Below are 13102 nucleotides of genomic sequence, written 5' to 3'. Positions count from 1 at the left end.
GCCTTGTTTTTTTATAAGTAAGTAACTGTAAAACCGATTATTAAAGTATAATTTTTTATTAATTCTTTTTTAATCAATTCATAAGCGTAAGAATGGTCTTTATAATTTGAAATTTTTAAATAAGTTGTTGTTTAGGTAGTGTTTAGGTTCGAGGTGTTAAGAATAATGCATTGAAAAGAAATATATTTTGTTATAAATGTAAAACTTCTTCAAAATCTTTCTCACATAGTTTTAAAGCAATTTTTAGTAAAAATTTTACAATTTACTGTTTTTTATGAATTACTTGGTTACTATGGCTCATTCAAAACGACAGCTACTTTATATTAATTTAATTTATTGGTAAATTATACTTATTTTTAAGTTAGTCATTACTACTTTTGTTCCTGATAGAAACAACATAAAACTGAGAATCATAATAAAGACTGTAAAAAAAAATAATTTTAAGCAGATTGCTTTTTTTTGCAAACTATAAAATTTATGTTTAAGAAATAAAGTTTACCTTGCGAAGAATACTTTTTTAAATTACAAACAATTACTTATCACCTACAGGTATCAAATAACAAAATAACACTTTTAGTTTAAACAAAAATATTTAAAATATGGGTTCTTCAGCAGTTCCGGGTATTTCTCCTAATTTATCGACAATTTTAAGCCAATCAGGTGCCGAGTTCGGGGATATTTTTTCTCAACCCGACCTTGCCAGTATGTGGATGCTTAATAACCCGGCAGCCATGTTGCCTGGTAACCCCTTTCCTGGGGGATTTCAGCAAGTTCCTTCTAATTTCGGTGGGATAAATGGGGCTAAACATCAAAAAGAAGATGAACTTTCCGGGTTCGACCCGCTACAGTTAGGAGGCCCAAATCAGTTTAACTGGTGAGTATTTAAACAAATTATTCATTAACTAAGTAAAACAAAAACTTAGTAATATCTCTTATCAACTGTTGAAAATACCTATTAAAAAATTCGTTGTTTGTAATCCTTTAAAACTTCGAAAAATTGTACTAATGTTTTCAAATAAAGAAATGTTTGCTTTAAAATAAGTTTTATTATTTAACTTTGTTGTGTGGTAGTTCTTTAAATATATTTATACTCTAATATTACAGGTCAAAAGACAAACATATCAACCAATTAACAACCATAAAATTTACTACAGGCGTTTATAGTTAGGGGGAAAAATTTAAAACTAATTAACTCAATCGGGCACAAGTTTTATTTAAAAGATAGTATGAAGTACTAGTAAATAAACTTGAACTATTTTTAGACAATAATAAACTTATTAACTTCAAAGTAGTACTAACTATTCAAGTTGTGTTTTTTAAAATAACGCTGCTAAAGACTATAGAAAACTAATCCTAGAAAACATTTACATCAAAAAAAATTTTCTTGAGAAAAAATTTGAAACTTTAGACATATGGTATACTTTACCGCGTCTGGAGGAAACTTAAAGCCGCCTTCGCAGACGTCGGTGATTTTCGTCAAAGATGATTAACTAAAAGTGCGGAAGTGCTGAAAGCAGGACGACCCGGTTGCCAAGCAACCATGCCAGCTCGGTTGCCATGCGAGAGACCACAAGCGTTTATCTGCTTGAATGCAGCTCGCAACTTGGCAACCGTTGCTAAGAAGCTTGTTTACTTGGCGACGTGGTGGGCTCGTTGGATTTGTTTTTACTGCCGCGTGTGTGGCTGGTTGCTATGACAACTGCTGACTTGTTGAGTTGTAACAGCAAAAATATTGAATGTAAAATTAGATTGTACAACCGGTACGCTGTTTGCAAAAAAGAAGTTCCCTTTAGTTTAATTTATGTTCTTAATTTAGTGTCAAAAACTTAATTTCATTTAATTTGTGTTTTTATTTGTGGTCGCTTAGTATTTGAATATTTTGCAGGCGGAAACATCTTTAAAACAATAAAATTTGATTTTTGTTCTTTTCCAACCTTTCCAATGAACTGATTTTCTCATAAATGAAAGTTTATAAACTTTCACAAACAGATTTTAAGTTTTGTATTGCTTAAAACTAAAAACTTTCAGGTTACAAGTTTTAAACCTGATGAACTTGAACAAGAAGCAAGAAAGTTTATTGCCATTTTCTAATATGCCAATGTTCGACAACACAACGTTTTCACGGTAAAATTATAATTAGAATAAAGCGTGTTTTTATCAGCTTTTAGACTAAAAACTAACTTTTACTTGCAGTATAACTTAAAAATTTTTTTACCTAAAAACAAAAAAAAAGTATTTGTTATTCAAATTTTTTATTCATCAAGATATTTTTTATTTAGTCAGCAGTCTTTTTACAACTAAATTTTTAATTAACTATAACACCGTTTTACTTATTTTATTTTGTTCGTGATTCTCTTCTTTTACACAGCAACAACCAGCTCAATCATCATCGGCTGGTTTCTACGCTACAGAGGTCAACTTCCGCTATGACGTCATCACCAGAGCTGTCATCCACGATTTCCGTTACAGAATGTAAGCAGCCTTCGGTTGTTACTAGTAGCAACGGAAAAAAAGTAGTTACTCTTAACAACAACAGTTAGTTTTTGTTAAACTGTATATTGCACATGATAAAAAAGTCAATACAAAATTAAAGCTTTCGTTTATATTTAGTACAATTTTTTCTATATATATATGTATAATTTATATTTTTAAACATTTTATTAATTCGTCTATGATTTTCTAAAAAAATTGTTATGAATTGTTATGATATGCAAGGCCATTAGCCTTGCATATGTGTAACAAATTTTGCAGCTGTAAAATTGATTTATGCTTTTTTTTTAATTAATTGAAGCGAGCAACGGTTTTAATATTCTCAAGCTTGAAATCGTTTGTGACATAAACGACTAGAGAAAATGAATCAGATTTTTAATATATATAAATGTTAATAACCGCTTGAACATATAAACGAAACTTACACATGTTAACTTACACTCGTCAAAGCTTTTCGGGCTCGCGAGCTTTTACAAGCGCAATGGTTTTTCAACAAATTTAAATTCAAATGATCAACCGTACAACCTCGCGCGTATTTAATTGCTATTCTGCTAAATAAAGCTGATTTCAGTAACTTTAGTGCCAAGTCCTGACATCGCGGTTTAGCGTTGACCTTCCTGTTTGTTCCAATCAATCTTCACCGCTGTAAAACCGATACTGCGCAACGCTGATGTATAGAGAAGGTGATTAGTTATACTAATTGAGAAACAGCAAGAAGATCTCTTGTTCTTTTGTTGTTGGTAGTTTTCAAACAAAAAATATGCTTGCGACATTCGCACACAGGTCAATGTAGACAACTGCCAACATGTTGATGACTTTTTGTGTATTTAGGATTATGGATGAGCATTTCTTGTTAAACTTGTAAAGCTTGATTAATTTTATTGATCTAGTCAAAAAGTTCTTGTGCTTCTAATAAATATTACTTTTATTATTTTACGTATTTTGATATCTAAAATAAGAAAGCTAACAACGAAAATGAATGACAGAAAAATTTGCGAGTAAGCAAAAAAGCCTGCATAAAAATATCAAAAGTTTTTCTCTGCTAAAAGGTTTTGCAAAACCCTCTACCTACAGCCATTAACTAAGCTGCACCTCGCTAAGATTTTTGAAACACTAAAAGGTCGACTTGTCTCGCGATGTGTGTTTTTGAAAAGCGTTAAATCACGGAACACGCCTCTGAAATCAACTAGAAGCTCTGAGTGTCGCGGCGAGATCAGTCAGCTATTTATCTGCCGTTCAATCGTTCAGCAAGTTTCGGCGGTAATTATTCTCGCACCACTCAACTCACACATCTCAATAGAGAGAGAGAGAGTTTTAAACAGCCGCAGCGAAAAGAAGCAGAATGTGGCGCGGCGATAAATAATGAATAAAAGCATCTCGTCGTTCAATTTACCGATCCTCAGCTGTCGGGCGGCGCTTTATAACAAAGAAAGCTGGAAAGCCTATTGTGTGACGAGAGCGAGCACTTTTGATGCATTATGACGTCACACCTAGCGGCAGTAAAAAAATTTCAATTACCACAAAGCGTCTAGCGGCGTTCTCTTCTTCTTTTTTTTTCGCTAGGCACCGTCAATGTTTGTATATCGCTTGCGCGTTGACACCGCAATCATTCGATTTCGTTCGTACAGGGAGCAACAAAATACAAACATTGAAAGCTAGTCACGGTTATTCGCTTCGTTCTACTCGAGGTTATCTGCTGCTGTCGCTGCTTCTTTTTATCGCGGCTCTTAATCCTTTGTCACGTCATTGCAGCTCATCTGGCTTTTTCTTTGCTTCGTTGTGTGTTGCTAATGCCAACCTTCGTCGATAGAAGCGTTGCTAGAGGTCACCATTAGCTGCGTGTCTAATTTATCGATTGACGAGCTTCCTTTTCGTTCAAGCTTTTGAATCGCAACCTGCGAGTGTTTTGCCTTTTCACTGAAAAAAACTAAACTGTCGTCAGTGAGTATTTGAAACATACGTTGCTTGTAATTATTTTTAGCTGCTCACTCTAAAACTTAAATGTTCAAGATTTTAATTTACTAATATTATTACAAGTGAGTCTGATCATAAAACTATTAACCAAAACAGGCTATAAAGCTTAACAAATAATATTTTGATCTGAAATAATACATAGATTTATTTATAAAACCATAAAAAATAATATATAAACTTATTTCAACTTAAAATTGAAATCTGTTTAAATGCAAGTTTAAACATTTGCAGATTTGATGGAAAATTCAGTGAGCAAAATGAGGCTTCAAAACCGGTTTCCAGGGGCAAACAGCCATCACCATGTGGCAACGGAGGGTTGCAGGTGGACGGTGAACCTGCCGAAAGGTCACGTGAGCAGCTCGGAGGTGGAAGTGAAGAAGGACGAAGGAGGAGAGGAGTTTTTGGAGGTGACTTGCGGCGACAACAATGCCCTCCTCTACATCGCAAGACTCAGCCAGGGTAGCAAAGGTGGGTTTATATTAATAAATATTTGTTTAGCTTATGTATTATTTTGAATTTGTTTGTTATTTGTTTAATGCATATATAAATAAGTAACAAATTATAAACTAGAATAGTTTAAACAAGTTTTCATTTTTATGAATTTATTATTTAAATCTAAAAAACAAGTTTCTCATTATGTCTATATTAAAATTATTTTTGTTTAGTTTTTTATTAGTCTGCAATGTTCAAAGCTGCTAAAAATTTATTCAGATAGGGTACTTTTTTTTATCTAGTTAACTTCCTTGCTTTATAACAGTAAATTATATTTTTGTTCAAATTAAAAAGTAGTTTTTATTTTAAAGTATAAAACGTTTAAGCTTTTTTTTTGTCCTTTACGAATTTGTGCTGATTATAAAGTTTATAGAAATAATTAAATCAAAAAAAAGTTTAAATAACCTTTATAGTTACCAAAATTGTTTTTCAAATAAAGCCTAAGCGTAATAACTTTTTAAGTTTACATAAATGCATGTAAAAACTTATTTCAATAATAATGAATTTTTGCGACTTCTTTGTAAAAGCTGTTATATCTCTTTGTCTTAAGTATGCATAAACATTGTATCAATATTGTTTTACATATTTAAAATAAAATATTCGTAGTTTTAAAAAAACATTATCAACAACAGTAAATAATAAAAGTCAAAGTCCGTTTCAAACAAAACCTCTGCAGAATTTGAAAACTAAAAAACGTAAAAGAACAGCATGTTTAGCTTAAAATAAATGTTTTAATTGACAACAGCTCAAACAAAAGGTTGCAAAGCAGACTGCAAGTTAAATCACGAGCGCAAAAAAAAAACACACTAGATGCTTACGCACAAAAGTATTTCGTTGCAATTTAATTACTTTCTCGCAACGCAGACTGTTCCTTATGCTTCGCCTCGTTTTTTTTCGTTTGTTTGACCAGAACGTGAAATTCCATTCAATAAGGCCGCTCGTGATTTTTTAGAGAAGTTTTCTTTTCATGTTTAAGTCGATTTTTGCTCGGAGTGCCGTCTCTATCTGTAAATTGTATTAGTAACATTGTAATTTTGAACTCAACCGATCTAAACTAGACTGGCAAATCAAGTTTCTTTGTTTATTACTTAGTGTCTTTACATCTTAAATTCTTAAAACTTTTTTTTTAGTTTTAGCTTACTTAAAACTTTTTTAACTAATGGCATTTTCAAAATCTAAAAGCTCACAAAATTAACAGGTTTTACTTTGTTAGCAAACAATGAGCATATAAGTTTCGTGATTATAATGGGTAGTATAATAAGAAATTAATAAAAAATTAAAAGTAAACAATATAGTTGTAAGCGATCAAGATTTAAAAAGCTGTAAATATGTCAAAAAATTTGAAACCTTTGAGTAGGTGGATTATTTCCAGTTTATTAAACAATAAAAACCAGCTTGGTACGAGTTTAAAATGAGAGAACTACAAACTTATACAACGAGTTACGATTTTCGTTTAATTTGTTAATTAGCAGTCTGTCGTGTTTCTCTGGAATATTGAGTACAACAGTATTGTGAGCTGCTTGTTTTAAGAACACAGACTTTTTTTTTTTGATCTCAATTTTTTTCGTAAAAAATTAAGTATAATTCCTTTTATAGTGCGTTTAATATTGTCAAATTAACAACTGAAAGAAACAACAATCTCAGATTTGTTCAATAGTACAAAAGTTTTTGCTAAAACAAACATTTATACTAACTATTTGTAACTTTTCAGGCAAATCAATTCTGTACGAGCTCGGGGGCAAGCAGAACTGGATGTACCCCAACGAGTTCCAAGCGATAAGCGGGAGGGAGACTGCCAAGGATTGGAAGAGGAGCATCAGACATCACGGGAAAAGTCTGAAAGCTCTCATGTCAAAATCGGTGATCATTCATCATCAGAACGAATGCGAATGTGAATGGTGTCTAAAGAACATCGCTTTCTTCGCTCAACAAAACAGGGTGAGACTATTTACTTTGTAGCAATCTTAAACCACAATGATCTTTTATTCATTTTAACATAGTGTAATTAATGGTTTTTAACATAAATTTTGTCTTATAAAATAGTAAAAAAAACGACAATGCTTTCCATACAAATAAAATAAAAGTTAAAAAACTAAGGATTTTACTTTTAAAATAAATAAATAAAAGAAAGAAGAGTCAAGTAACAATGTTAAAATTTAAACTTTCGAAACACTCAATATTCGGTCTAAATTTATTTACTTAATTTTTAGAAGTAAGCAAAAATATCAAACAGACAAGTTCTGCTGAGGATGACGCGCCAAACAAAATCACCCATATTTTCCCTTTCACCATAAACAACCAGCGGGGAGATCATGATGACGTCACTGCATGGCAACCGTTGGTTTCGTTGCCAAGCAACCTGCCCAGCTCTTCACTGATGGGTTTCGACAACTCGCCGTTGCTAGCCAAAATCAGCGAATCAGAGACGAGAAATTCCGCTTTTACTTGCGTTCTGCCGTCTAGAAAAATGTATGTTGCTTATTTTTTTATTTAAATAATTTTTTGATCTTTCCAATCTATATACCTCTCTTATCACTTTGTAATTCAATGTATACATTTTTTTATGTCTGTTTTTCATGAAATAAATGCATTAAAAGTAATTATAACTTTAAAAGATAAACAACAAAATATTTTAGATAATGTTTCACGTTTTTGAAGTTAAGGGGTATGTATTTAATAATAGAGTTTTTATTCAGAGCTTCTCCGTCGCAAATGCAACGAAAATCTCCATGTTCGACTGATAAAAAAGTTAAAAGTCCTGCAGCAAACGAAGATACAGCTTCTAGAAAAAGGTCTTTGAACGACCTTAAACAAAATCAGGTTGAGAGTTAGTTAGATAGAGATACAAGTATATACATATTTTTTTCATTTAATTATAACTCTTTTCTTGCAGAATCAGTTGATTGAAGAAGCAAACGAATTACATCCAACTGTTAACAAGAAATCAAAAATAGAAAACGGTTTTTTTTTAAGTATTTAAACACTAAAATAAGTAATGAGTAATTTTGAAACCTGCTTATATTTTAGCATACATTTAAAATAAAATTTTTGACCAACTATATATGCATAACGATTTTACGAATATTAACAAACAGATTTTATAGACTTTCTTCCGAATTTAAATGAAAGTTCAATCAACTTCGACTATAAAAAGTAAGTAATTTATTTTTATTTTATTATATGTAAAATTGCTCACAGTTGCCCTTTAAAAAAACAGCAAATTGTTCAAAATAAAGTTTCCGTCAATATCTAAGCGCAGATAATTTTCTGTTTTAAACAATTTATACCATTATAAACCTAAAAAAATTGTTTATGTATGTATATTATAAGTAATTTAGAGTTACAATTTTAGTTAAAAAAAGTTAAGTCATGTTCTCTAACAACAATATTCTTTATTTAAACATAAAGTATTTTTGAAAACTTATAATGTATTCTTTAACTAACTATTTGTTTACAGATTGATGCAGGATCAGTCGAATCTTGTAAAGAACATGGCAGCTGCATTCGGACAATTGGCGCCAAATTTACTTGACAATTTTAAAGTAAACTGCAAGTCTCAGTTAGAAGAAGAAGTTTACCAATCAGAAGAACTAAAATCTTTTGAACAAATTCTGAAAAATAACTCAAATGATGTTAAAGATCACGCTGAAATTTCAGACAAGTAAGCAGTTTTGTGTTTTTAAAACTTTAATTTCAACTTAATTTAAGATTTTTTTAAGATGAAACATTAACCTAAAAAAATGCAAATATTGATTATAATTGTAAAGTATATTTAGTTTTCATAAAAAATAAATCCGTGTATAAGTTTAAAGCATAGATAGTATCAACTGATACGGCTTAAAGTATAACTAAAAAGCTAAAAAACATATACTCAGTTTTTTTCTTTTAAATTAACTTGATAGCATACAACGTTATACTTTTCAAGTTTTTTTTTAGGATAACAAACGATGAAAATGAAACCTTTGTTAAAAAATCAATACAGAAGAACGTAAAAAGATCAAGTAGCGTTCCTATGTAAGTATGGTTTTGTACAATTCATTTAGTAATACACTTAAATATTAATATAGATATAGTCGAACAAAATAAAAACGCATACTTCGTATCACTTTATTAAAAATATTTATACAACTTTTAGTTTGTAAAGCTAATGTGGTAAAAAACAATTCTTCTGCAGTAATGTGTTAAACTAAATTGTTTTTGTGATACAAAACTCTACAATTTTTAATTTCAGAAAACTCAAAAAAGAAACAAAAAAACCAATAATTTCTGGTTCACTCTTTGACTTGTAAGTTTATAGTACGTTAGGTATAAATTTATGTATTTATAAATGAACTAAATTTGTTTTGTTATACAGAAACTCCTCTTTAGAAGGAGCTTCTTTTAAGAACTCTAATCTTCTGACCAATAAAACACATTATAAAACTGAACCTGTGTCTCACACTTCAACAAAAAACGCTTCATTGTTGGGTGAAACTAACAACAGGACATCTTTCATGTCTGCTGACAAAGTTACAAATGAAATGAGCAAATGGAGTTGTAAAAGAGTCGGTCAATATTTAGACGAAATCAATTTGGGGCAATATAAACAAGTGCGTCAAATATATCTAACTCTAAATACACAATTTTGTTTAAAACTTCTTAAGAGTATGTAAAATTAAATTCTAACGTAGTCAAATGTTTTTTTACTTAAAACTAGAACTTAAATAGTAAAAGGACTTCAATCTTGTTTAAATTAAAATTTTTTAGCTGTTGTTTGTTCTACAACACGAAACAAAATAAAAATATGCAAAAGTAACCATGACAACAGATATTTCTTGACAACGGCATCAATGGACACTCCCTCCAGTTCATTAGGGAGGAGTCATGCTTGAACAGGTTGCAAATGAAACTGGGTCACGCTCACACCCTCATTTCCTCCGTTCACCGTCACTTGGGGTCGTACTTATTCATCCTCGAAGCTCACCATTCACCTTGCTCACCTCTTAATGAATCAGGGTAAACCCGAGATTGAAACTTGATAATTGTGCAATCTTTAATTTAACGTCTCTATTTGCTTACACAGCGCTTCTAAAGTTTACCTTTTTTTAATTGTTGAGGTTTTTAAAAAAATCATTTTACAGTAACTTTTGTCACATCTCAAATTAGCAGAAGAGTGTGTTTGACCGACAGTCTTTTTTCTGTTGTTTTTAAAAGCAGTTACATTTAGTGCTCCTTGTTCTATTTTTTCTGAGTGAAAGCATATTTGTAAAAAAATTACATAAGTTTATTAACTTTTTTTTTTACCAGATCGACAACTTTTGGTTTTTTTATGTGCAAAAAATAAATTTATAAGTCTGAAGTTTGTATGAGGTTTTATTTCAACAGACTAAAAAAAAACTTTATTTTTGTACTAATGACTGATTTTCAAACACTAGGTAAGATTTTGCAGTAACATAATTTCATACAAAAATTTATTTGTATTTCTACATTTAAGAAAAAAATATATTAATAGATAATTACTTTAACTTGATATATTTTTAATTTGTTAAGCTTTTAATATTTCAAAACAAAACAGTCTTTTACGAATAAATTTTGTTGAGAACTTCAGTTAAATTTTATATTTTTTTGGCCTTAAATATTCATGTACTACTAAAACTATTTTTCTATTTTTGAAGAATTTTTTTTTGTATTATTAAAATTTATAAAAAAGTTTATGTGTTTTTTGTGTTTAGATACAATAAATAAATTGCAATACACAACAGTTGTTTGCAGTAGAAACGTCTAATACGACCAGGTGTACGACTCGATAACCGAAAGGTTTCTTTGTACACCAGGTCCTTAGACAAAACTTTTTGAGTGTTTTTTTGTATGTTCCATTAAACAATATTAAATAAATTTTAAAGTTTCTTCAGAAATTTATAAAAAAAAATTTAATACTATGAAAAAATAAAAATATTTTTCAAGTAAAACTTGCATAAAATAATAAGCGTTAGATTGTTCTTTTATTTCTGTTTAAACTAAGATTAGGTGAACTACTACAAATATTGTTATAAAGCTACTATTCATATTATTTTTACTACAAAAACTTACATCTTGCTTTTTTGTTGTGTTATATAGTTTGTATTCTTTTTTTTTAAACCTAAAATTTTAAAACAATTTAAACAATTATTTATTTATTTAATTTTGTTTATAATAAGACTTCTAATAAATTAAAATTTTGTTTATGCTAGTAAAGTTTAAAAATTATTCAATCTGTTTAAACCTTAAAATAAGATTTAATGGTGAAAGTAATGATGTCAACGGTAGGGCAAAAATCAATTAATATATATATACAAAAATCATCTAACAACGAAGCAAGTTTTCAAAAATTGTTGAACAAAGTCAAACTGCTTAATGAGCACGGATACTTATAAAGCAGTGATTTGAAATTTAAACCGAAGTAAACTTTAAAGAAAGTAAACCAACAATCTTTTGGGAATTACAATTTGTTCTACTAATGGCCTTTCTGTTACATGTTTGCGGTTTAACTATAACTTGGCTCTTAAAATTTATATTAAACTATTTACAAGGTTATTGAGTAAAACTCTTAAGCTTTTAAAACAAGTTTTTGTTATACTTAGTATAAGCGGTCGGTTTATCTTTAAATAAATTTCTCCTCAGAAAATTAATATACTATAAATTCCCTGCAGGCTAATTTTATTACACCTGGCTAATTTTATTTAAAAAAAAGTGTTTTTTTTTACTGTTCGCAAACCAAAAGTTGTAGCTAGATTAACTTTAACAATTACAAATGAATTTAAAAACAAGCTTATTAAACGGGGTAAAAAATGTTGAATGAATACCAAATTCAACAAAATAAAACATATAGTTTAATTTATCATTAACTACATAGCACCAACTTCCACCACAAAAAAAAACTTCAAACGCTTTTGTAATTGATGTCGAAGTGAATAAGAAAATTGTCTTCGTTTTTTTGCTTGACACCACCATTTCCTGCCGTCGAAAATATCGCTGCATTATTGACCCTCGAATTTTTCACTTGCCCTCATTATAGAAAGCCTTCAATATGTTTGCTAACTGACGCTTTTGCAGCTAGTTTGGCGAGGATTATTAATTATTTTTATACACCAATAAGTATAATTTACTAAAAAGTTTGTATATTGTGTAATTTAACAACTAAAGTAAAAGCAGCAAGTTATTCAAAATTAATCTTTAAATTTTAAACTAAAAACTTTATTAACATACCAAACTATAATTTTTAAAGTTAAAATATGCAATTTTTTCAAACTCGACTACTTTCAATTTTAAATGCTTTGTAGTTGAAGTGTTTGCTAAAATTTGTAAAATTTGAGTTATTTTTATGGTACCCAAAATGTTTTGTTAGTATAAAATTCGATGCACTTCTATCATACTAAATATTAAATTATTCTAACAAACTTTTTAAATTCACAAACAGTCAAAAACTGACAAAGTTATTTTTTTAATGGTTTTAAGGTAAAAGACTATGTATTAGTTTAAACCTTACCTTTTAAATATATGTACTATACATATTAACCAATTTATATCAGAATTTGCTTTTTTTGAAGATAATAAAATCTAAAACTAGATATTAGATAAAAATACTTGAATAAATTTCATAACATTCTAAAGCCATTAATTAAATAACAATTGAAATGTTAGGCTCATGTTGCGTATTTAGCTTCGTTTAAACGAATAAAAAAATTTATTTGTAAAAAAAATAAGTTAGGTAAGTTTAAAAAAAGCCATTAAAAATGTTTAACAAATTAATAATACTGAAGCAACTTTAAAATTTTTGAATTTTTTTTTTTTAATTTACTGCAGCATCTAGCATGACTAATTTTTAAGACGTTGGCGTTTCAACGAGTAGCGAAAATTAATTGTCTCTCGCGACACCAATAAAAAACACCAACGACTTTTTTATTGCGGCAGTAAAATAAAAACGTAAAAAGTTTCCCCTTTGCATTGAAACTTCTTTCTTCAATCTCAATATCTTTTTCTGTTTTGTCAATAGTCAGCTTGCTAACAAACAAAAAGGTTAAAGTTTAATACAATTGCAAAAAAAAATTGACCAGATTGATTAAGGGTTGTTAGAACTTCGTGTGTTCGAATGATGGTAATATAAAGAATTGACTTTTTTTCAATACTT

At 29.4% G+C, this 13102-nt stretch overlaps 1 protein-coding gene across 1 annotated transcript; it reads left to right on the top strand.

Annotated features, from left to right (window-relative positions):
- Window positions 1-599: 599 nt before the first annotated feature.
- Window positions 600-10065, top strand: LOC145839955 (uncharacterized). Its single transcript, XM_082947253.1, has 13 exons — window positions 600-874; window positions 2029-2124; window positions 2369-2535; window positions 4696-4932; window positions 6668-6894; window positions 7190-7425; window positions 7653-7776; window positions 7850-7916; window positions 8061-8109; window positions 8414-8617; window positions 8893-8970; window positions 9311-9545; window positions 9764-10065. The coding sequence occupies exons 1-13, from the start codon at window positions 600-602 to the stop codon at window positions 9953-9955; spliced, it is 2187 nt and encodes a 728-aa protein (XP_082803379.1). The 3' UTR covers window positions 9956-10065.
- The last annotated feature ends 3037 nt before the right edge of the window (window positions 10066-13102 follow it).

This window comes from Thalia democratica, chromosome 1 (genome assembly GCF_965202585.1).
Source record: "Thalia democratica chromosome 1, ktThaDemo2.hap1.1, whole genome shotgun sequence".
NCBI classification, from domain to species: domain Eukaryota; kingdom Metazoa; phylum Chordata; class Thaliacea; order Salpida; family Salpidae; genus Thalia; species Thalia democratica.
The sequence above is the reverse complement of the archived record's forward strand: the minus strand, read 5'-3'. Positions and strand labels throughout refer to the sequence as shown.